At 47.1% G+C, this 22,342-nt stretch overlaps 1 protein-coding gene across 1 annotated transcript in view; it reads right to left on the bottom strand.

The window, feature by feature from the left end:
• LOC117511419 (voltage-dependent L-type calcium channel subunit alpha-1D-like) overlaps positions 1-22,342 on the bottom strand; it is a 183,882-nt gene that overhangs the window by 134,406 nt on the left and 27,134 nt on the right. The window contains 10 exon segments of the mRNA XM_034171447.1: positions 6,324-6,426; positions 6,589-6,779; positions 7,075-7,147; positions 8,224-8,344; positions 8,414-8,621; positions 11,811-12,036; positions 12,940-13,100; positions 13,181-13,207; positions 17,163-17,244; positions 19,305-19,379. Coding sequence (XP_034027338.1) covers positions 6,324-6,426; positions 6,589-6,779; positions 7,075-7,147; positions 8,224-8,344; positions 8,414-8,621; positions 11,811-12,036; positions 12,940-13,100; positions 13,181-13,207; positions 17,163-17,244; positions 19,305-19,379 — 1,267 coding nt within the window.

The following is a 22,342-nucleotide window of genomic DNA, read 5'->3' as shown; positions in this document are numbered from 1 at the left end:
CAGAATTTAGCAACAACAGCGTGGGGCAGTTTGTGTACGAGGTACTACGAGGACAAACAAGGATTATAGAGGCAAGTGTGTGGTGTGGATGAAGCTGGTAAAAGCCCATTATCTGAGCGCCTGGCAGCTACGCGGGACCTGAGAGGCTTTTTTGGAGCAACTCAGCCCTCTTGCGTACACAGTTCCACCTGCTCTGTGCACCAGATGCTGTACAACCCCAATTCCAGTGAAGTTGGGACGTTGTGTAAAATGTAAATAAAAAAAGAATACAATGATTTGCAAATTCTCTTCAACCTATATTCATTGGGTACACCACAAAGACAAGACATTTAATGTTCAAACTGATAAACTTTATTGTTTTTGTGCAAATATTTGCTCATTCTGAAATGGATGCCTGCACATGTTTCAAAAAAGTTGGGACAGTGGTATGTTTACCACTGTGTTATATCACCTTTCCTTCTAACAACACTCAATAAGCCTTTGGGAACTGAGGGCACTAATTGTAAGTGTCATTATTGGGTATAAGGCTCAGCTGTTCACAAGCAAAGATGGGGCGAGGATCACCACTTTGTGAACAACTGCATGAAAAAATAGTCCAACAGTTTAAGAACAATGTTTCTCAAAGTTCAATTGCAAGGAATTTAGGGATTCCATCATCTGCAGTCCGTAATATAATCAGAAGATTCAGAAAATCTGGAGAATTTTCTACACGTAAGCGGCAAGGCCGAAAACCAACAATGAATGCCCGTGACCTTCGATCCTTCAGGCGGCGCTGCATTAAAAACCGACATCATTGTGTAAAGGATCTTACCGCGTGGGCTCAGGAACACTTCAGAAAACCATTGTCAGTTAACACAGTTCGTCGCTACATCTATAAGTGCAAGTTAAAACTCTACCATGCAAAGCGAAATCCAAACATCAAAAACATCCAGAAACACCGCCGCCTTCTCTGGGCCCAAGCTCATTTGAAATGGACAGACGCAAAGTGGAAAAGTGTGCTGTGGTCTGATGAGTCCACATTTCAGATTGTTTTTGGAAATCATGGACGTCATGTCCTCCGGACAAAAGAGGAAAAAGACCATCCAGATTGTTACCAGCGCAAAGTTCAAAAGCCAGCATCTGTGATGGTATGGGGGTGTTAGTGCCCATGGCATGGCCAACTTACACATTTGTGATGGCACCATTAATGCTGAAAGGTACATCCAGGTGTTGGAGCAACACATGCTGCCATCCAAGCAACGTCTTTTTCAGGGACATCCCTGCTTATTTCAGCAAGACAATGCCAAGCCACATTCTGCACGTGTTACAACAGTGTGGCTTCGTAGTAAAAGAGTACGGGTACTAGACTGGCCTGCCCGCAATCCAGACCTGTCGCCCATTGAAAATGTGTGGCACATTATGAAGCGCAAAATACGACAACAGAGACCCCGGACTGTTGAACAACTGAAGTCGTACATCAAGCAAGAATGGGAAAGAATTCCACGGACAAAGCTTCAACAATTAGTGTCCATTAATCATTTCCTGTCAAATGGATGTTGAAAACACCTCTAATCGCTTCTGGAATCACAGAGGACTCTTTCATGTGGATGCTTTTTCCCCCTCTCCTGCTCCACGAGGAACGTATTTTGGAACAGCTTAAAGTTAAATATTTTTAATGTTTTTATACCTTGGTAGTTGCATGTTCATTCCTAGCTGTAAAACTATGTTTATGATAGATTTAATATCTTCTTAATGGATCAGATAACGCAATGACTCGCACTCATAACGAGCATTTAGGCAGAACACCAGCTCGCAATAGAGTGAATTTGCAGTCAATAATGGACGAACACAAAGTTAAAAGTTGGATCAGTGACTGTAAGCCGTGGAAGAAATAAAGAAACAATTTTTTTGGAAGTGATCCACAGTTGCAGCAGCAGGTGTAGATAATTAAAGTGGTCCCCTCATTGTGGTGTAGGGATGGGTATTGATAAGATTTTATCAATATATATGTTGTGAAAGTGTAGGAACACGGACCCACGACAGGGGGCGTAAATGAACGGGCAATGGATAAGCCAAAACAGCAACAATTTAATGTTATGACGTGCACAACGGAATACAGACAAAGCAGGTTTGGAAAAATTGTAGATCGAAGCACTGCTTCGATCTGCGAATCACTGCTTCGATTGGTTCAAGGTTCAAAGCAAAGCCGCGATGCAGAAAAGCTGATTACAGACCCGCTGCAGGGTCTGTAATTAATGTAGAGAAATGATCATTTTCCTGACAAACGCCCCCCAAAACAACAGCCACTCTGAAGGGCCGATAAGGGAATCGTTAAGCAAAAAGCTTATTGATATCAGTGGATCAAATAATTTCTTAACGATACCCGAAAGGAACTGGTTCTCGATACCCATCCCTATTGTGGTGTCTTTTTTTCTGGAAGTGAAACACAGTTACGGCAGCACGCACTCACTCAGTGCAGTGTCTTTTTTGCCTTTTAAAAAATGGGACATTTTGAATTGATGCTGTGAATTGAAAACCCACACTTTAAAGGGACAAGTGTGGGAGGGCTGGAGGTTTGGACCAAACCCATGCCTAAATGTGCACCAACGTCGTGGTACATGGCGCTACATGAATCACATGTGCCTTGACGTAGATCATATGGGGCGACACGAGCCACTAGAGGCTGATACGTGGCACATGTGAGGTACAGAGAGGCACATAGCGGCACCTTAGTAGCGGATATGTGACAGCTTAAAACATGGATCATTCTTCAAATAATCACTGACACACCCATGCGTGGCTAATTATTCGGTGGGACCAAGGCTTAACTCCCTCTTAGCATCCTCTATGTGCAGAGTGCTGCTACAGCCACTGGGGGCGCTGTGCTCTAACACTGAAGAATACACTTTCAGTACAGTGCATTTTTAGGAACAATTCTTTTTAAATTCCTAAAACCAAAAACAATGAAAAATGAAAAAATATCTGATAATTTAAAAAAGAATTATTTCCTTTAGGTGATTTGTTTTAGTTAGTACTTACATGAAGCTTAATTAGCTCCTAATTAGCTTCAGATGGAATACCTGGAAACTGAATACCTGGATTCTGTTTTGGGGCCGGGATTAGTTATTTTGGTCATCAGTACAGAAACAGATGAAATGATTAAAAAAAGAGGAGGAGTCAGTGTCTCCCCCTCGAACTGCCACCTTGTCGTGGTGGGGGAGTTTGCGTACCCAGATGATCCTAGGAGCTATGTTGTCGGAGACTTCATGCCGCTGGTGGGGTCTCCCATGGCAAACAGGTCCTAGGTGATGGATCAGACTAAGGGCAGTTCAGAAGCTCCTATGGCCAGTGCGATATGACCGACACATTTCCCAGTATGGTGGAGCCGGGGCCCCACCCTGGATCCAGGCCTGGGGTTGGGGCTTGCACAAGAGCGCCTGGTGGTCGGACCTTAGCCCAGGGGGCCCGGCTGGGCTCAGCCTGAAAGTGCGACGTAGGTCCGCCCTCCTGTGGGTTCACCACCTGCAGAGGGGGCCATGGAGTTGAATGCAGAGATGACTGGGTGGCAGTCAGGGCTGGTGGCCCGGCGACCCGGTCCATGCTCACAGCCTCTGGCTGTTGGGACGTGGAACGTCACCTCGCTGGGGGGGAAGGAGCCTGAGCTTGTGCGGGAGGTTGAGAGATACCGACTAGAGATAGTCAGGCTCACCTCCACGCACAGCTTGGGCTCTGGTACCCAACTCCTGGAGAGGGGCTGGGTGCTCCACTTCTCTGGCGTTGCCTGCGGGAAACTGGGGTAGCATTGCTCATTGCTCCCCAGCTCAGTCGCCATGTGTTGGAGTTCACCCCGGTGAACAAGAGGGTCATGTCCCTATGCCTTTGGGTCGGGGACAGGTCTCTCGTTGTTGTCTCGGCCTATGGGCCAAGCGGCAGTGCAGAGTACCCGACCTTCTTGGAGTACCTGGGAGGGGTACTAGATAGTGCTCCGACTGAGGACTCCATTGTTCTCCTGGGGGATTTCAATGCCCACGTGGGTGGCGACAGTGAGACCTGGAGGGGGGTGATCGGGAAGCACGGCTTCCCCGATCTAACCCGAGTGGTGTTCAGTTGTTGGACTTCTGTGCTAGCCACAGTTTGTCCATCACGAACACCATGTTCAAGCACAAGGGTGTCCATAAGTGCACGTGGCACCAGGACACCCTGAGCCAGAGGTCGATGATCGACTTTGTAGTTATATCATCTGACCTGCGGCCACGTGTCTTGGATACTCGGGTGAAGAGGGGCTGAGCTGTCAACCGATCACCACCTGGTGGTGAGTTGGATCCGCTGGGAGGGGAGGAAGCCGGTAAGACCTGGCAGGCCCAAACGTAGTGTGAGGGTCTGCTGGGAACAACTGGTGGAACCCTCTGTCAGCGAGGTCTTCAACTCCCGCCTCCAGGAGAGCTTCTCCCAGATCCTGGGGGAGGTTAGTGACATGGAGTCCGAGTGGACCATGTTCTCCACCTCCATTGTCGATGCGGCCGCTCGTAGCTGTGGTCACAAGGTGCCTGTCTGGTGCCTGTCTGGTGCCTGTCGCGGCGGCGATCCCCGAACCCGGTGGTGGATGCCAGAAGTAAGGGATGCCGTCAAGCTGAAGAAGGGGTCCTACTTGTCTTTTTTGGTAAGTGGGACCCTGGAGGCAGCTGACAGGTACCGGCAGGCCAACCGTGCTGCAGCCTGTGCAGTCGCAGTGGCAAAAACTCGTGTCTGGGAGGAGTTCGGGGAGGCCATGGAGGAGGAATATCGGTCGGGCTCGAAGAAATTCTGGCAAACCGTGCGACGCCTCAGGAGGCGGAAGCAGGTCTCTGCCAACACTCTCTATAGTGCGGGTGGGGAGCTGTTGACCATGACTGGGGATGTTGTCGGGCGGTGGAAGGAATACTTCGAGGATCTCCTCAATCCCGTTGTCATGTCTGCCAAAGAGGAAGCAGAGACTGGGGACTCAGAGGCGGACTCATCCATCACCCAGGCCGAAGTCACCGAGGCAGTATCCTGGGGTGGATGAAATCCGTCGTGAGTACCTTAAGTCTCTGGATGTTGGGGGACTGTTTTGGTTGACACGGCTCTGCAACATCATGTGGTGGTTGGGGACAGTGCCTCTGGATTGGCAGACCATGGTTCGAGGGTTCATGGGAGTTCGCCAAACCAGTCCACATGTGCTTTGTGGATCTGGAGAAGGCGTTCAACCATGACCCTTGAGGCACTCTGTGGGTTGTGCTCCGGGAGTACGGGGTCCGGGGTCCTTTGGTAAGGGCTATCCGGTCCTTTACGACCGTAGCAGGAGCTTGGTTCGCATTGCCGGTAGTAAGTCAAACCTGTTTCCAGTGCACGTTGGCCTCCGCCAGGGCTGCCCTTTGTTACCGGTTCTGTTCATTACCTTTATGGACAGAATTTCTAGGCACAGCCATAGTGTAGATGGGTCCGGTTTGGGAACCACAGAATCTCATCTCTGCTGTTTGCAGACAATGTGGTTCTGTTGCCTTCATCAAATCAGGACCTTCAGGGTGCACTAGGGTGGTTTGCAGCTGAGTGTGAAGCGTCTGGGATGAAAATCAGCACCTCCAAATCCGAGGCTATGGTTCTCAACCGGAAAAAGGTGCCTTGCCCTCTTCAGGTAGATGGAGTGTCCTTACCTCAAGTGGAGGAGAATAAGTATCTCGGGGTCTTGTTCACGAGTGAGGGATGGATGGAGCGTGAGATCGACAGACGGATCGGTGCAGTGTCTGCAGTGATGCGGTCACTGTATCGGACCATCGTGGTGAAGAGAGAGCTGAGCAGGGGAGCAAAGCTCTCGATTTACGCTCCGAGCCTCACCTATGGTCATGCGATTTGGCTCATGACCGAAAGAATAAGATCGCGAGTACAAGTGGCCGAGATGAGTTTCCTCCGCAGGATGGCTGGGTGCTCCCTTAGAGATAGGGTGAGGAGCTAGGTCACTCGGCAGGAGCTCTGAGTCGAGCCGCTGCTCCTCCACGTCGAAAAGAGCCAGCTGCGGTGGCTCGGGCATCTTTCCCGGATGCCCCCTGGAAGCCTCGCTGGAAAGGTGTTCCGGGCATGTCCCATCGGGAGGAGGCCCCGGGGAAGACGCAGAACATGCTGGAGGGACTACGTCTCTCAGCTGGCTTGGGAACACCTCAAGGTTCCCCCGGAGGAGCTGGGGGAGGTGTGTGTGGATCGGGAGGTCTGGGCGGCTTTGCTTGAGCTGCTGCCCCCGCGACCCGACCCTGGATGAAGCAGAAGAAAATGGATGGATGGATGGATGGATGGATGGAGGACTCAGTGTAAAGGCGTTAACGGGAACTCACGGGTTCGTCTTGCTGAGACAGAAAAATGCACTGCCTTCTGGGATTGGAAGAACCTTCTCTTTAGGAGGAGCAAGATCTGCCATCTTCAGTTGGACTCCTCCTTATGGGGAGTAGGAGAAAGAGAGGACCACAACAGCAGAAAAGAAGAGAACAAAAACAATGAAAGAAAAAGAGCAGGAAGAAGATAAAGAGGAGGCAAAGAGAGGAAAGAAAACAGAGGAGAAGATAGACAGGAGGAGAATTACGTGGTTTCTGTTTAACTGACCGTCATCTCCTTCGTGAACCTCCTCCTCCTCCTCCTCCTCCTCCTCGTACTCCGTGTCTTCATCGACATCCACCTGCAAGACAAAGATGTCAGATGCATTTCTGCTCCATGACCTGGAGACCAGCGTGAGAGTCTCCGTCTTTACCTTCACTTCTCCTTCGTTCTCCTCCTCTGCTCTTTCTTTCTTCTTACTGGTTCAAAGACAGAGAAACAGATAAACTTTATTGTTTGTTTGTTTGTTTTTGGAGCAGCGTGCACTGAGGTGGGCGTGGTCACGCCCCTATTGGTCAGAACCGCAGCACTGCCCACAGCCCTGTGTGTGTGTGTGTGGGGGGGGGGGGTTTCTACAGGCCTCCTGGCTCAGGGGCACTTCATCATACAGGCAGCGGGATTTGATCCCCTGACCCTCTGTCTGGAGAACAACCCACTCCACCTTTTTTTTTCCTCTTTCTCTCCTTCCATCCACTGAAGTCTTTTTTTACTCACTCTTTCTTCTTGCCTTCGTCTCCTCCAGCCAGGTTGTCCACGGCAATGGCCAAGAAGACGTTGAGCAGGATATCTGAGACATGCTAAGAACACGTAAACCGCTCCACACAGGAATGTCTGACAAAGCGTCTGGACTGAGATACTCATCACAACTCGAACTGCAGCACGACATGTGCGCACGTCAACCCGGAGATACCCAGACACACAAGACACAGAGACGGACACTGAAGGAAACATTACAACAAACAACTACAGAAAAGCAGAATTAGTCAAACTCGCCAATCAGGTGGATGAGCCCGGCGTCCCAAAACAGGAAGTCGACAACGACGAGGATGAATCCAACAACGCCGATCACTTTTAGGTGAGGTGAAGATGATTTTGTTACCACGGCTTTCCGCTTTAAAAAGTCGCTGAAATATCTTCCAGACATGATCACTGCAGACTTCCTGCTGACTTCCACTGTGAATGGGGGGGTGCCCCACTATGTGACATGTGCATGACCCACACCCAAACATCACACGAGCGTTAGGCATGAAAACCACTACAGCAGCGTGTGTGACAGGGCCCTTACTTAAGCTTCGTGATGCTCCGTTTGAACCGAGCGCCAACGCTCGCCTTCGCTCCCCCGCCTCCTCGCCTTTGCCCCCCTCCTCGCTTGCTCCTTCTTCCTCCCCACCTGCGCCTTCTTCCACCTGCCTCCTCGCCTGTGCCTTCATCCCCCCGCCTCCTCACATGCGTGTTCTTCCTCCCCGCCTGCACCTTTGCCTCCTCGCATGCACCTTCTTCCTCCCCACCTCCTCGCCGTCGCACCCCCCCCCCCCCCCACCGCTTCCTCGCCGGTGCCATTGTCCCCCCCGCCTTCTCGCCTGCACCTTCTTCCTCCCCCTCTCCTCGCCTTTGGTCCCCCCGCCTCCTTGCCTGCACTGTCGTCCCCCCGCCTCTTCGCCTGTGCCTTCACCCCCTCGCCTCCTCGCCTGCACTGTTGTACCCCCACCTCCTCACCTGCGCACTCATCAGTGCTGCACAAAATCAACAAACACGTACAACACGGTTACGAGTGCTGATCAAATACTTCAGCAAAAGAACAGTCTGACCTGCACCCCAAAACAAAGTCAACAACAAAGGTGTTGTGTTGGTTGTCAAGGATACAGTTACCACAGATGAAGAGGATGACAAAGTAAACACAGACAATCATCCCTGGAAAGACGGGGCCACCGTACGCCATGATACCATCGTACATGACCACATTCCAGTCCTCACCCGTCAGGATCTGCACACAAGTACACACCGTCATCCTCACCGTTGTCATGTTTACCCATCTGCTGCCTCACCAACTCACCTGGAAGCAGGTGAGCAGCGCCTGCGGAAAGGCATCAAAAGTGCTGCGCTTGGTTTGCGTCTCATCGAAGTTGAACTTTCCGCCGAACAGCTGCATGCCGAGCAGAGCGAAGATGATGAGGAAGAGGAAGAGCAGGAGCAGCAGCGAGGCGATGGACTTCATGGAGTTCAGTAAGGACGCCACCAGATTAGACAGAGCCGTCCAATGACTGAGCAGAGGTGGAGACAGCATGCATGACATCACAGCAAACTTTTGACAACACGGCTGAGTCGGAGTTAAAAACAACTCAGGAAAAAAAACGTGACTTCAGCACCACAGCATTCCCGATGTGGAATTTTAATCCAACTAAAAGATTCATTTTTGGATTTCTGTGTCATCATTTTATCAGTGAACTGAAGAAGAAATAATCTGCCCGGCGACTGTCTTCATCCAAAGGTGGTTTCAGTGGGAAGAGGCATCACTCTGTCTCATTTTTCGGGGCTGAAGAGATAACTTTTAGTCACATTAAAACAGCAACAGAATCAACTTTATTCAATTTCTTCTCTGTGTGAAATTAAAAAACAAATTATTCCCTGTGAATTTTTTTCCTCTGTGTCAGTTTTCCTGTTTTCCTTTTTCTGTGTGAAATATTAACAATTCTTCCAATGTGTGAAAATTTTAAAAAAGTTTCTCCTGTGTGAAATTAATTTTTTTTTCTTGTCTCTTTAGTTTTTTATTATGTAAAATGTAAAAATTCCTCTCTTGTGTGAGTTTTGCATTTTTTTCTTCTCTATGTGTAATTTTTTTAAACTTTTACTTAGCTTTAAAAAATGGAAAAAAACTCTTCAGTATCTTAATTAATTTTTTTTTCTTCAGTTTAATTCAGTTTATTTATAGCACCAGGTCACCCCAGTTTGCTTCACATGGGTGAGCTCTAACCTCCAAACCTTCTTTCCTTTTTATGCTCTGTGAAATTTAAATTGATTTCTTCCCTGTGTGGATTTTTTTAATTTTCTATTCTATGTCAAAAAAATAAAATAATTTAATTAGTTAGTTTTAATTTTTCCTCTCTTTGACAGCTTTTTCCAATTTTCCTCCCTGTGATTTTTGTTTTGTTATTTTTTTCTGCGTCTTCGTCTCCTCGCCTGCACCTCCTTCCTCCCCACCTCCTCGCCGTTGCCCTCCCCCCCCGCTAGTTGTGTGGCGAGGAGGCAGGGGTAGCTGTGTGGACTTCTCATCAAATGCTGCATCTTTTGTTATGTTCTGTTTTGTAAAACTGTAAATCTGTTTTGTAAATCTGTTTTGTAAAAATGTTCTGTTTTGTAAAACTTTGTAAAAACCTGGTAACTGTTAGCATGCTCCAAGCAAAGTGTCGCTCCTTTGAGTCTGGTCTGCTTGAGGTTTCTTCCTCAAATCATCAGAGGGAGTTTTTCCTTACCACTGTGGCCTGTGTTCTTGCTCTGGGGGTTGGTAAGGTTAGTGTTGTGGTTTGCCTCTGCTCTGCTGGCCTCTGTCTGTCTGTGTTTTCAGGTGAAGCTGCTGGTGATTTGGCTGGGTGCTTTTTGCTGTGTGTAACATCAGGGCTCTGCTCCTTGCTGCCAGAGGGCACGTGGGCCCTGCCTCATCTGTCAAGACGGCACATGGAATTGACAGAGCGGCGTCTCACAGCTGAGCTGGATCAACACTGAGTGGGTGCTCACAGCTGACACTCATCACTGCTCCAGATTTAACCCCGAACCTGTCATGGGTTCGGGGCAGAATCTTTCCTCACACCACCTGAAGAACCTCCGCGTTTCTCCTGGTCGGAACCGGGTTTCCATGGGTTCCCAGCTGTGCCAAGCCATCGCACCCAGCCGGTAACTTAAGCCATTGTTTTTCTCTTAGTGTATTTGGTTGGTGTTCCATCACCCCGTTGGAGCTAATGTCATTCTTCTGTTTTCCTGACGCGAGCCCCTGAGCTCCTTGAGTTTTTTCCCTGCAGTGTTTTTTCAGACTGAAGTGTCTGCTCTTGTTGCAACTCCACCTCTGTGGGTTCTCATGGCCACAACAGTATCTGTCTGTGTTTTTCACTGGCGCTTTCAGGCGCCGTCTGTAACCCACTGTGTTTTTCCCTCTCGAATTTCCAGACTGTGTTACATGTTGTGTTTTTCCTGCCGTGTTACTCCAAGTTCTAATTATGCCGTTATCAATGGTTTCTTTTCTTGCAGTGTGAGCTCCGGCTCTTAATTCATAAGAGTTTTTTCACGTCACACTTTTGTTTCTGGCTTTAACATGGACATATTCTGTAATTCTGTCTGGTGTGTAATCACACGCAGCTGTTACTTATCAGAGTCCGTTCATCTCCGAGCTGCATAGTGTTCAGCAGGTATACTGCTCAGAGTTTATTCCTCTTTATGGAATTCTGTGAACATCAGTGTTTCATCTGTAGTTCGGGTTGGCCCACTTCTGTGCTGTCTAGATAGTGTGCAGTAATTCTGTTATTCCACGGGTTGAACCATTAAGTTACAGTATGATCTAATCTGTTGACAGGCGGGAGTGATCACAGCCGCTAAGTTCTGAGTTAATGTAACAGTGGTTCTCTGAGTGCAGTTTCCCAGAGAATGTGAGCTGCCAAATTGCTACATGCATCTAAGCCTGGAACCTGGAGCTGTCATCTGACTCTCAGTCTGCCACATGCGCCCACCTTTAGGGTGTGTCATGTCGAACTAAGATCCTGAATGAGCAAAGACTGTGATCTGAAATGGACTTCTGAATGAACTGCACTTTTGATCTAACTCCAACCTGGAATGAACTGAGACTAGCTTCTGAACTAAAAACCTGAATGAACTGAACCGCTGAGCTATTTAGTTTAGATTTATTTTCACTTCCAGATGTGTGCCCATATGCACTCCATAATCTTACCTGCCCTCTCATTTCCCCCCCCCCCGCAGTCCCAGCAGCGCCACAGGCTCACCTCCCTGGTACCTGTCCCGGTCTTGTGATCCTGTCAGTCTCGTCCATCCTCCTTTGTCCCTCCACTACACAGTCTCTGGTTTGGTTCAATAAACTTTTGGTTACTCCTCCTCTGTCTGCCTTACTGCTCCTGCTCTTGGTTCTAACACACAACCCGATCCCAGACCATAACAGTTAGACCGTACTTGTGTGAAGCACCTTTAGGCAACTTTGTTGTGATTTGGTGCTGCATAAACAAAATAATATTTCTTCCGTCTGAAGTGTTTTTTTAAAATGGTCATCCTTTTCTGAAACTTACAAAGTGTCCCTGTGATTTTTTTTTTTGTCTTCTGTGTGAAATTTATTTAGTTTTCTTCCCTCTACAGTGTGTATGTATATATTACTTTCTTCCTTGTGATTTTTTTTTTTTTTGGGGGGGGGGGTAATTTTCTTCCTTGTGTGAATGTTTGTTTTTAATTTTTCTTACCGTGTGACCTTAAAGATGCGGAGCAGGCGTACGCAGCGCAGCACAGAAATGCCCAGAGGAGGCATGATGCCCAGCTCCACCAGGATGGTCTCTATGATCCCACCGCAAACCACGAAACAGTCAAAACGATTAAAGAACGCCACAAAGTAATGAGCCAGACCCAGACTGTACATCTTCAGCAGCATCTCCACCGTGAACAGCGACAGCAGCACCTTATTGGCAATATCTGCAGACACACAACGTAAGATTAAAAAAACACACACACACAGATGATTTACTCTGAGTTTGGTATCTCTCTGAAAGATGAAGTATTTGGGTTTGATGAAGGATGGGTGTCCTTTCATTTATTTTAATTTGCACCTCGAGAAACACTCATTAAAACATTAAAGCTTCATCCCGAATGATCCAGATCCATTTCCAAACAAACACATCATTTAACGGTTTCTTCCTGCTGATAATTTTAAACATTCCAATAATTTGGAGAATTTTTGACCAACGCCTAGTCTCCCTGAGTCAAAGGTCAGATTAGGTTTGGGAACACGTGCTGCTGCTGCATGTTGCTGCGTTCACTGTCTCATCAGAGCCAGACCGCCTGCTCCACCCTCATCTCCCAGAATCAACCATCGTGTGTCTGCTGCAGCCTGGTGAGACGTGGGCGTGTCCTTCGCCTCAGGGTGGCTGCAGCAAGGTGAGACATGGGCGTGTCCATCGCCTCAGGGTGGTTACAGCCTCATGAGACGTGGGCGTGTCCTTTGCCTCAGGGCGGTTGCAGCCAGGTGAGACGTGGGCGTGTCCATCGCCTCAGGGTGGTTACAGCCTCATGAGACGTGGGCGTGTCCATCGCCTCAGGGTGGTTACAGCCTCATGAGACGTGGGCGTGTCCTTCGCCTCAGGGCGGTTGCAGCCAGGTGAGACGTGGGCGTGTCCTTTGCCTCAGGGCAGTTGCAGCCAGGTGAGACGTGGGCGTGTCCTTTGCCTCAGGGCTGCTGCAGCAGCGCAGCTGATGCCCTGATGGCGCATTTATGGCGACCAGTACTGTCTCAAACAGATGGACACTGAGGCAGCATCACTTCTGATGTCATCATCCATCAATCAAACCCACTGATGCTGAGGAGGGTGCACTGCGTACCCTGAACTTTTGTCAGCCAGTCAGGTTGGTTGTAGTGCTCAGAGGCGCTGAGAGACGTGTTGAGGAAGACGAGCAGCAGAACCAGCCAATAGAAGATGACAGATTTGACGGCGGTGCGACAACTCCTGCGACACACCCGATTCCAGCGCCGCAACGTGCGGCTGGAGAGAGAGAGAGAATAATGTTCCTGTGTAGTTGAAAGATTTATATTTTCCTGACTACATGACAGAGATGAACTCACCAGCAGCCAATCTTCATCATCTGAGCACTAAAAACAAACAAATAAACAAAACAAGATGCGGTTAGTTTACAGCTAAAACAGATGGAGTAAATGTTACATCTAAATGATTCATGGATTTCATGTCAAAGTGTAATAAAATCCTGCAACCTGATCCTAATAAAATAACAAATAGAGCCCGACCAATATATCGGTCGGCCGATATTATCAGCCGATATAAGCCCTTTTCAAAGTACTCACTATCGGCCGAAATTTTGCCGATAGAGCGCTGATAAGTCCTCATAAACAGAACAGTTACTGAAATAATGTTTGTGTCGGCAATGTAAAATGTCCTTGCACCGTTTGTCCAGTAGATAGAGCTCTGACTCCATTCAACTGAGAGCTGCTTACACCCCTGCTTAAATATGTTCATCACCGGCCCCCGTAGTTCGCCGTCACACTGCACTGATCGGCTGACAAAAGCATACAAGTAAGTTTATAAGGATGTTGTTTGTAATAACTCTGCGATTACATTCACCCCACATTTCTCCCGTTTCAGTTCAACTTAGTTTGACTAACTCAGTTTATGTCGTAATGTGTCAAATGTGCTTCATTGCGTCGGTCACACTTTTTATTAAGCCCACGTTGTGTAGACCTTATTTCTAGCATGAAAAACTTTTGTTTACTGCTAAGAGGTTGAAACATTCAGATTCACTGGTCGTCCGGAAGGGTTCTGGGAATTACTGCCGTTCGCCATTAACCCTCTAGGGCCGACGCCGTCATATACAATGGCTGGGACCAAGCTTTACTAAATTGTAAATAACATTTTCATGAAACTTACTTTTTTTTTTTTTTTGCTTAAAAGTTAACTCCACAAACTTTCGATCCACTGTTGGCCATCTTGGTACTCCTCATAGAAGATGTGTGATGACGTGCACAATGTGAGTGTCCAATCGGAATTGGTTCTCTGTCATTTTGGTTTTCCAAAATCCAATCATAGGGCAGAGTTACCTCACGTGATATAGCAAAGATCATTTTCAGGAGTGATATCTTACTAGTTGGCCCATTTGAATAGCCCCCTAACTGCTCCAACTCCATTTTTGCATTTTTTGAATTTGAAAATTCTTGTAAATCTTCTGTTATAAAGTTAATCAATATGAGGACAAAGCTTCAGCTTTTAGCTCATACCTTTTTTGTTAAGGGTCCAAAAAAGAACATTTTATTCATTTAAAATTTTTTTTATCGAATTTATTTATCGATTATCTGCATTTTTTTTTTCATCCAAATATCGTTATCGGCATTGGCCTCAAAAAAATCCATATCAATCGGGCTCTAATAACAAGAACTCACAAAGAGCTGATTGAAGGAAACAAAACCATTTCTAATGTCTCTCACAGTTCATTTTACAGGTACAGCAGAAAAGATAAAAACAAAAATGTTTGGTGCAGATAGTCGTCAGGTGACCATCTGGCCATGGTACGATGGACTTTAGGACTCCGCCCATGCCCCGCCCACAGAAAAGTCAACAATCTCTCTTTCTTTGTCCACCAAGACTTCAGGGTCTGTCTGGACTCTCTCTTTTTCTGGGATTGTGCAGGCTGAGAGGTGCTGGGTGGGTGGGGGGACATTCACAAGTTCCCCGCTGAGTGGCAATATTTTGGAGTTTTCCCCGGTGTATCAGGGGGCTCCCTCAGTGTGACGCTGTGCGGCAGAGAGGAATCTGACTGTTTTTTGTCCATAAGCACCAAACTGCAGTTCAGAGTATCCGGCCTTCTTGTAGACTCTGAGTGGGATCCTGGAAAAGGTTCCTGCTGGAGACTCCTTAGTTCTACTGGGAGACTTCAGTGCTCCTGTGGGTAATGATGGAGAACCCTGGAGGAGAGTGACTGGGAGGAACGGCCCCTCTACTCTGAAGCTGAGTGGTGTTTTCCTGTTGGACATCTGTGCTGGTCATGGACTGTCCACAACAAGCACCTTGTTCAAGCACAAGAGTGTTCATACTGTAAGTACACGTTGTAGCAGAACACCTTAGGTCAAAAGTTGATGATCCATTTTGTAATCGTGTCATCAGACCTGCAACTGTGTGTATTGGACACTTCGGTGAATAGTGGGGCAGAGTTGTCAGCTGATCACCACCTGGTGATGACTAGACTCAGATGGTGGTGTAAGCCACTGAACTGACTTGGAAGACCTAAACATTTGGTAAGGGCTTTCTGGAAACATTTGGGGGAACAGTCTGTCCAGATGTCCTTCAATGTCCTTTACTTTCCTGTATATTTGTTTTGTGAATTGTTCTGTAATTTATGTCTGTATCATGGTCCAAGCAGAGGGTCACCCCTTTGAGTCTGGTCTGCTTGAGGTTTCTTCCTCAGAGGGAGTTTTTCCTTACCACTGCTGCTCTGGGGGTTAGTAACGTTAGACCTTACTGTGTGAAGCACCTTGAGGCAACTCTGTTGTGATATGGCGCTATATAAATGAAAATAAATTGAAACTGAAAATTAAATTGAAATTGAAACTGATACCCCGAAACGCTTCTCTCAGATCCCAAGGCAGGTGGTTGGGGACAAGTAGCAGAGTGGTCCGCGTTCAAGGCCTTCTAAGCTGTGACTAGACAGTTCATGGTATTTGCCATGGCAGCTGCCCAAGAACTCACTGGTGGACACTGGCAGTAAGGGAAGTCATCAGGCTGAAGAAGGAGGCCTTTCATATCTGACTGACATAGAGGTCTCCAGAATCAGCAGATAGGTGTCGGCAGGCCAGAAGGACTGCAACCTCAGTGCTGGCTGAGCCAAAAACTCGGGTGTGGGAGGAGTTTGGAGAGGCCATGGAAAATGACTTCTGGTCAGCCTGAAAGAGGTTCTGGCAAACTGTCAGGTGATTCAGTAAAGGGAGGCCGTTCTTAGCCCAGGCTGTGTTCAGCAGGAGAGGAGAGCTGCTAAACTGGACTGAGGATATCTTCAGGCAGTGGAAAGAACACTTTGAGGATCTCCTCGACCCTACTAACCTGGCCTCCCTTGAGGAGGCACAGCTAGAACACTCTGGCAGATCTGGTGCCATCACTGTGGAGGAAGTTCTAGAGGTAGTCAAAAAACACCTCCCTCAAGGTGTCCTGTGGGGGGTACGAAGTACCTAAACTGCGGCTACGTGCAATCTGGTCTCTATATGACCAAAGTGTTTCTCATTTTAGATATCTTTTATTTTGGATGTTTTTTCATTTTGGATGTTTTTCATTTCTGGTCTTTTTCATTTTGGATATCTTTTATTTTGGATGTCTTTCATTTCTGGTCTTTTTAATTTTGGATATCTTTTATTTTGGATGTTTTTCAATTCAAATCTTTTTCCATTTTGGATCTTTTTTATTTCAGGTCTTTTTAATTTTGTTTTTTTTTCCATTTCAATTCTTTTTTTATTTGGATCTTTTTCATTTGAGTCTTTTCATTTTGGGTCTTTTTAAAATCTTTTTCATTTCAGGTCTTATTTTTTGATCTTTTTTAATATTGGACCGTTTTCATTTTGGGTCTTTTTTTAATCTTTTTTTTTTATTTTATTTCTGACCTTTCTCATTTCAAGTCTTTCATTTTTGTTCTTTTTTTATCTTTGCCATTTTGGGTATTTTTCATTTTGGGTCTTTTTCTTTTCACTGCCCCATGAACACATCGAAATCAGTGATATCAATTATAAAAACATTCCAGCTTTAAACATTGAAAGGAGAACTGCCAAATCCCAACATGGGAGCGAGATTTTAATTTCCAAACACAGAATCTGAAGACACAAAACATGTTTGTGTGAATATTTTCTAACTTATTGACCAAAGTAATCAAACATGAACATAAGTGGATGCTGTGGTCCAAATTAAGTCTGATTTCTTTGCTTTATTTCATGTAATTTATGTGTAAGTCCAGATGAAGATGATGTGCACCAGACCCTTTTTGACAAACACAGCGAAAACACATTGTTACAGGGTGTGTGTGTGTGTGAGAGACACTTTTTTGGGAGTGTTTCTTACCAGCAGGCCTGGCAGCAGTTCAGATGTTCCTCGTCAATGTTCTCTGTGTTCTCAGACCCTGTTTCACTGGCTGGAAGACTCGCTGATAGAAAATTAGAGACAAGATCATTAAAACTCAACAAGCGCATCAAAAACAAAGACCAGTATGACCGCTTCCAACTGACACAGGAACGCGGAGTTTATGTGACCAGAATGGGAACACAGAAATGCAGTCTGTCCATGTATCTGTCTGTCAGTCTTGGACTCTAACCAGTGTCCTGAGGTGAGCACTGGATGTCTTTGGTCCCAGATCTCTGCAGAGGATCTTTGGGTCCTGTTGGAATGACTTTGTGTCCAGTGAATGGTTACTTAGTGAGACTCAGATGAGGAAGATCACTGACACTGTGAGGGAACATCAGACACCACATTTAGTCCATGTGGTGTTAGGGTGGTCCCAAAAAACAAACTTCAACTTTTTCAATGTGCATCTTTATTCTTTGGTTTCTTTGCTTCCTTAAATTGGGTGAAATTTCATGAGATTTGTAAAATTGACACCTTGCCGTCCGGTGCTTGTTTGTTTGTGGCGTGCGAGTGACATTTTGACCTATGGACTGGATACATGAGTTTTTTAGTGGCAGATTTTGTTCCATCTGCCTCAGGTGGTATTTATGAGGCATTTCAGCGTCATCGCGGACGTCCTGATCAGGGAGCTTCAGAGTGGGAGGACGACCCGTCATTGCAGTCCTCACAGCAGGTCCTGGATCACGTTGCTGCTGTCAGTGACTTTGCTAAGCGAGGAGTTGAACTTATCCCGGATTACAATCAGATCCTAACCAAGGATGAACAGCAGCGCCACCTACTGCAAGTTGTTGAATGGCACTGACGTCAGTTCCTGGAGGCAAAGAAAATCTGAACCAAACTCCCCATAACTGTTTGTTTCCAACGAACAGGTGGATAGTGAGATGTGATACTTTTTTAATCTCTCCTGTGTGGTCAGTTAAAGGAGAAAGGATTGTTGTTTCAGTTTGCATTTCATTTGTCAACAGCTACGTTACTGTTGCTGGTTTGGGGTTAGGGTTGTAATTTCCACCCCGCGTGCAGCAGTGGTTAGAAATGTCGTATCAAAATAAAAATTGCACAAAAAATTTCTCATCAAGATGAACATTTTTTGTCAGGAAGCACCTTACTGCAGAGGACCACCCTAATGTAGTGTGTTTCTCTGGACATGATCCAGCTCACAGGTGTCTCAGTGTTGAGGACCCCAGAGGCTGGAGAAGGTCAGGGACATGCCCACATGTCACCAGGCTGTGGCAGACAGATGGTGACTGTGGAGAGGTGGGGGTGCACTGGCTGCCATCAAGGACCCAAGGCGGTTCTGTGCTGTGGTAGACGTGTCACCAGGATCTGCTTCCAGACCTGCTCCCACCAAGCTGAGTTAGTTAGCATGCAATCAGCTGCCTTCAAGCACTGAACAGACTGAAGCTCACGTGTGTGACGGTTAGCGCCACACGGCTGCTGCATGACGCGTTAAAGCTTCCAAATCAAACATTTTGAAACAAGGTCAATTAAACGGGAGGAGAGAGGAGCCCAGATATTAGAGGGACGGAGCTGCACCGGGCCAGATTTAGACTGAAACCACACATTAACACACGTTCAGCTGTTTGTGTGTGTGTGTGGGTGGTGGTGGGGGGGGGGGCACTTTAGTATCCCAGTCTTTTTATAGAATGTCCTACAGACCTGAAATGCTTGAATGGATAAATATGAAACATTAAAGTTGATCAGAAATAATCACGAGATATCAGGTTCATCCTGTCTGAAGAGAAACTGAGTTCTCAGTAAACATTCGAATCACTGTCTTTTTTTAAATTTGTTGTTTCTATGCTGTTCCAACTTTTGGGGTGTAAATAATTATTTCATGACTCAGTGACATGGACCGGTTCTCATCCAGGACTCAAGACAGTTCGGCGGTGTGGTGGATACAGTGAGGCTCAGCATCAACACATGGCCCCAGACCTGACCCGACCTGACCTGACCCAACCTAACGTCATTTAAAAGTTTGCTTGTTTTGCCTCCTGTTGTCTATTTTTATCATATGTGTTTGACTTGTGTTGGTATGGATTATGTGATTGATTATTGATCAATGTTGATCAATTATTTACTCACCGTGTGTCTCATTGGTGTGACTGAACCATCCAAACTTCCCTCTTTTCTTGTCAGACAAATCACCCAGAGAGGGTCCTGACAGACAGACAGACATAAAAATACACAGACAGACACAGAGAGACAGACAGACAGAGACAGCCAGACATAAAGATACACAGACAGACAGAGACAGACATACAGGCAGGCAGACAGACACACAGTCAGACACAAAGATACAAAGACAGACAGACAGAGACATACAGACAGACAGACACACAGGCAGACAGACAGAGACACACAGACAGACAGACACACAGGCAGACAGACACACAGCAGGCAGATAGATGCACAGAGACAGACACACAGGCAGACACAAAGATACACAGACAGACAGACAGACAGAGACATACAGACAGCAGGCAGATAGATGCACAGAGACAGACACACAGGCAAACAGAGAGACAGACAGACACAAAGATACACAGACAGAGACAGACACACAGGCAGACAGACACACAGTCAGGCACAAAGATACACAGACAGAGACAGACAGACAGACAGACAGAGACAGACAGACAGATAGACAGACAGAGACAGACACACAGTCAGACACAAAGATACACAGACAGAGACAGACAGACAGACAGAGACAGACAGACAGACAGACACACACACACAGGCAGACAGACAGAGACACACAGATGGACAGAGACAGACACACAGGTAGATAGACATAGACAGATAAACAGGCAGACAGACAGACAGGTAGACAGACAGAGACAGACACACAGACAGGCAGACAGACAGAAACACACAGATGGGCAGAGACAGACACACAGACAGGTAGACAGACAGACAGGCAGACAGACAGAGACAGACACACAGCAGGCAGACAGACAGAAACACACACGCAGAGATACACAGGCAAACAGAGAGAGAGATTTTAAAGTTATACTTAAAATGAATCATTTTGATGTGTTGGGGGCGCCTGGAATGGCTGAAGCAGACCTGGAGACCCCAGAGCACAAAACACTGCCAAAGAAATGTTCACACCGAAAAACAAAAACAAAAACGGAGACACAGTTTGTAACAGTACACAGATTAAAGTTCAAGCAGCAACAGTGTCCATGAGGGCAGCAGCAAGCTGACGGTCCAATCACCATGAGGAGGGTCAGCACACAGGAATCAAACGCACCACATAGACCACAGGATAAACCTCAGAAACACAGGAATCAAATGCACCACATACACCACGGCTAAACCCCGGCAACACAGGAATCAAACGCACCACATAGACCACGGTTAAACCCAGGAATACAGGAATCAAACACACTAGGTAGACCACGGGCTAAACCCCAGGAACACGGGAATCAAATGCACCACATACACTATGGGCTAAACCCCAGGAACATAGGAATCAAACGCACCACGTAAACCACGGTTAAACCCAGGAACACAGGAATCAAACACACTAGGTAGACCACGGACTAAACCACAGGAACACGGGAATCAAATGCACCACATACACCACAGGCTACACCCCAGGAACACAGGAATCAAACACACCACATACACCACGGCTAAACCCCGGGAACACAGGAATCAAACGCACCACGTAGACCACGGTTAAACCCAGGAACACAGGAATGAAACGCACCACGTAGACCATGGGCTAAACCCCAGGAACACAGGAATCAAACACACTAGGTAAACCACGGGCTAAACCCCAGGAACACGGCAATCAAATGCACCACATACACCACGGGCTAAACCCTAGGAAAATAGGAATCAAACTCACCATGTAAACCACGGGCTAAACCCCAGGAACACAGGAATTAAACACACCACATAGACCACAGGTTAAACCACAGAAATCAGACACACCACGTAGACCATAGGCTAAACCCCAGTGACACAGGAATCAAACACACCACGTAGACCACAGGCTAAACTCCAGTGACACAGGAATCAAACACACCACGTAGACCACAGGCTAAACCCCAGGAACACAGGAATCAAACACACCACATAGACCATAGGCTAAACCCCAGTGACACAGGAATCAAACACACCACGTAGACCACAGGCTAAACCCCAGGAACACAGGAATCAAATGCACCATGTAGACCGCGGATTAAACCCAGGAACACAGGGATCAAATGCATCACGAAGACCACAGGATAAACCCCAGGAACACAGGAATCAAACACACCACGTAGACACAAGCTAAACCACAGGAATCAAACACACCACGTAGACCACAGGCTAAACTCCAGTGACACAGGAATCAAAACACACCACGTAGTCCACAGGATGATAAACCCAGGAACACAGGAATCAAAACACACCATGTAGACCACAGGCTAAACCCCAGGAACACAGGAATCAAACACACCACGTAGACCACAGGATAAACCCCAGGAACACAGGAATAAAACACACCACATAGACCAGGACAGGCCTAACAAGGTCAGTTTGCACTCTGTGTTGTGGGCTGCCTTTGTCTGCCTCCCTTTCCTGTCTGATTGTTAACCTTGTGTGTAGTTTCTTAGTGTTCCCCCAGATGGCGGCACCTCTGAGCTGAGGAACACCTGCAGCTCACCATCAACACCCACCTGACATTCATGAGAGGCTCATCAGCAGCGGGTTACTTAAACACAGGCTTTCAGCTCATTCACTGCCAGATTCTTGCACTGCATCCTGATCGTGACGCTTCCATGACCTTGACCTCGTCTTTCCTGCCGCTTCCATGCACTCTGACGTCTGAGCTCTCTGTAGCTTGTTCCAAGGTAACCTGGCCAACTCCAATTTACATATTAGAGCTCGTTGATGTTTTTGGTGTTTCCAGACACTCTCCTGTGTGGCTTCCTTGTTGCACACGTTCCTGGCTCCCACACCACATTCTGCACCACGTCACTGTGGAACTCTCCAGCTCTCAGCTATAGCGCACGTAGCTCTGCCATGCTTCAGTTAAGTTCCTTCATGTTCTGTGAGATCCTGTTCTCACCCTGCCCCTGTTTGTGACTGTGCATGACTAAGAACTGTTTGCAAGTACTGGC

The sequence above is a fragment of the Thalassophryne amazonica genome, chromosome 6 (assembly GCF_902500255.1).
Source record: "Thalassophryne amazonica chromosome 6, fThaAma1.1, whole genome shotgun sequence".
Taxonomy (NCBI): domain Eukaryota; kingdom Metazoa; phylum Chordata; class Actinopteri; order Batrachoidiformes; family Batrachoididae; genus Thalassophryne; species Thalassophryne amazonica.
This window is presented reverse-complemented; position numbering and strand designations above follow the sequence as displayed.